Source organism: Plectropomus leopardus, unplaced genomic scaffold (genome assembly GCF_008729295.1).
Source record: "Plectropomus leopardus isolate mb unplaced genomic scaffold, YSFRI_Pleo_2.0 unplaced_scaffold24074, whole genome shotgun sequence".
NCBI classification, from domain to species: domain Eukaryota; kingdom Metazoa; phylum Chordata; class Actinopteri; order Perciformes; family Serranidae; genus Plectropomus; species Plectropomus leopardus.
In genome coordinates this window covers 1-2,761 of record NW_024626129.1, presented here as the reverse complement: position 1 = coordinate 2,761, position 2,761 = coordinate 1, and the positions used below count along the sequence as shown (strand labels likewise).

Below are 2,761 nucleotides of genomic sequence, written 5' to 3'. Positions count from 1 at the left end.
TGAAGTGAAGTAGAAAAGTAAAGTAACATAAACTGAGTAATTTAAAGAACAAAACATGTCAAAATGTACTGAGAACCGCTCTGACGTAGAGTAAATGTACTTTAAGTCGCTCTGTCTCTCCTCACAGAAGAAGTATAAGGACGAAGCGGAGCGTCTTAAGGGACGTTACAGTCTGGTGTCAGAGACGCCCGAGATGGAGAGAGTCAAAGCCAACCAGAGACACATCAGCTCTGTGAGCGCGCACGCACACACACACACACACACACACACACACACTGTGACACGCACACACTGTGAGCCGGCGAGTGTGTGTGTGTGTGTGTGTGTGTTTACAGCAGCTCTGTGTCGCCCTGCAGCTGCGGTACTGCTGGGACTCCAAGCTGATGAGAGGCCTGACGTCTTCAGTCGCAGAGACGCCGGAGATCGTCCTCGCCAGAGAGAACGCCAAGAGGATCAGCGATGTCCGTCAGCTCGTGTTCACTTCATACTCGTGCCCCAAAAAAATTAAACTAAAGTTTACGATTGGTTTTGCTGGAAGAGATGCCGATATAGTCTCCTGATATGGATTCTAAGTTGTTTTTTTTAAATAATAATCAATATTTTACTAATTTTAAGGATTTATAAAGGACTGAGATTGACAGTATCGAGTATTTTGGTTATTTGGAGGATTTTTATAAGACTAAAAAGTGTAATTATCCAATATTTTATGTATTTTAAGCATGTCTATAGGACCAAGAAGTAAAAGTATTTAGTATTTTACCTATTTAAGGTTTTTTAAGGTGTGAGGATTTTTCGGCAGCGTGTTTTGTGTAAAAAGTTGTCGCACTGCTCCTTTAAAGCTGCAGTCTGTTTCTGCGCTCAGGTCCAGTACAGAGAGGACGTGGGTCGCGGCACCGCCGTCATGGACACACCTGACATGGAGCGCGTCCGCCGCAACCAGGAGAACATCAGCTCGGTGTGTGTGTGTGTGTGTGTGTGTGTGTGTGTGTTATTTTAAGGATTTTTACAGAACGTGAAGTGAAGGTATCTGGTGTTTTACTTATTTTAAAGATTTTTAGGGGAATGAAAAGCAAAAATATCCAGTATTTCACTTATTCTAAGGGTTTTTTGTGGATTTTTTGGAGGGCTGAAAGTGAAAGTATCCAGTACTTTGCTTATATGAAGGTTTTGCTTTATTTTATTTCATTTTATTTGATTTTTTTAATCTTTTGATCGTGCCAGGTGAAGTATAAGCAGAGTGCAGTGAAGGCGTCGAGTGTCGGAGTGACTCCAGAACTGGAGAGAGTCAAACAGAACCAGGAGAACATCAGCTCGGCAAGACACACACACACACACACACAAACACACACACACACACACAGAAACAGATACACAGACTAATATGTTTGTGTGTGTGTGTGTGTGTGTGTGTAAACAGGTGAGGTACCAGCGCGGGCTGCAGGAGCTGAGAGGACGCAGCTGCACCGAGCTGGACACACCTGAGTACAGGCGTGTCCGGAGGTCACAGGATTCTGTCTCCATGGTAACGGCTTGGTTACCATGGCTCCCACCTGCGCTGTGGGAGGAGCTAACAGGAGTGATGTGGCACCTCAATTGGGACTGACACACCGATACTAACACCGAGCACCGGACGGCACGGAGGACAGAGGAGTGTGTGTGTGTGTGTGTGTGTGTGTGTGTGTGTGTGTGTGTGTATGTGAGAGAGACTGAGTGAGACTCAACAGTTTTTTTTGTTTTTTTTTTTAAATGACCAAAACAATTGTCTTAAAGCTGCTTCTTTCCGGTCTGACTGACTTTGGTGCAGATATAGTCGAGACAAATAGAGCGTTAACCCTTTGAAATCTGAACACATCGATTCGATTTCCTCCAAAATTGTGAAAAAAAAGGCAGTTAGCAGCTTGGTAAGTAAAGTTCCACAAACTCCAAACATATCAGGAGAAAATTATTTTTAAAAAGCTGGTGGAAACCCATATCATGATAACTCATTTAAAATGAAGTAACAGAATTATTTCACATTTTATAATCACTTTTTCTTGTTTTTTGCCTTTTATTTATTTATTTCATTTTATTTATTTTTATTTTTTTCTCTAATTTTCTGGTAATTTTTGTTCTTCAAGTTTGGCGTCACGTCTTTTTTTTTGTTGTTGTTTTGTTACAGCACACGGGTGTGAGACTGCGTGTGCGTGTGTGTGTGTTAATAATAAAAGATTTTACAAGCACCCCCGTGTGTGTGACTTCTCTGTTCACTGACCAAGTGCACCACTGTATGTGTGTGTGTGTGTGTGTGTGTGTGTAATGTGTGTATTAACTCTTTATATTCTCGTTGTCATGACGTTAAACTCTGGAGTGTAATGACGTGATTTATTCGTTCCAACAGGCCAAGTACCACGAGGACTTCGAGCGGGCGCGCGGCCGCGGCTGCACGCCGGGATTGGACGACCCCAGCATGGAGCGCTACCACAGAGCCAATCAGATGATGGGAGAGGCGGGATACAGCAAAGGGATCCACCCACAGGCCGTGGAGATGGACAGACGACCAGGAGGCATCATCGTCGGTCAGTGACGTCACACGTATCACTCTGCACACACAATGTCCTTTTCAGATTATTACATTATTTATTATTATGTTATTTTTTTTAACCAACATCAGACCTAATCATAAATGTCAAATATTCATTAATTTTCAGAATTTTAACCCTTGAAATGCCAGGTTTTTGTCACGATGCCACTATGTTTTGATGCAAAAAAAACCCCACAAAAA

The 2,761-nt window shown here is 42.6% G+C and overlaps 1 protein-coding gene across 1 annotated transcript; it reads left to right on the top strand.

Moving 5' to 3' along the window:
• Positions 1 to 94: 94 nt before the first annotated feature.
• LOC121966342 (nebulette-like) lies at positions 95 to 2,645 on the top strand. Its single transcript, XM_042516447.1, has 6 exons — positions 95 to 232; positions 357 to 461; positions 863 to 955; positions 1,222 to 1,314; positions 1,418 to 1,522; positions 2,378 to 2,645. The coding sequence occupies exons 1-6, from the start codon at positions 95 to 97 to the stop codon at positions 2,561 to 2,563; spliced, it is 720 nt and encodes a 239-aa protein (XP_042372381.1). The 3' UTR covers positions 2,564 to 2,645.
• The last annotated feature ends 116 nt before the right edge of the window (positions 2,646 to 2,761 follow it).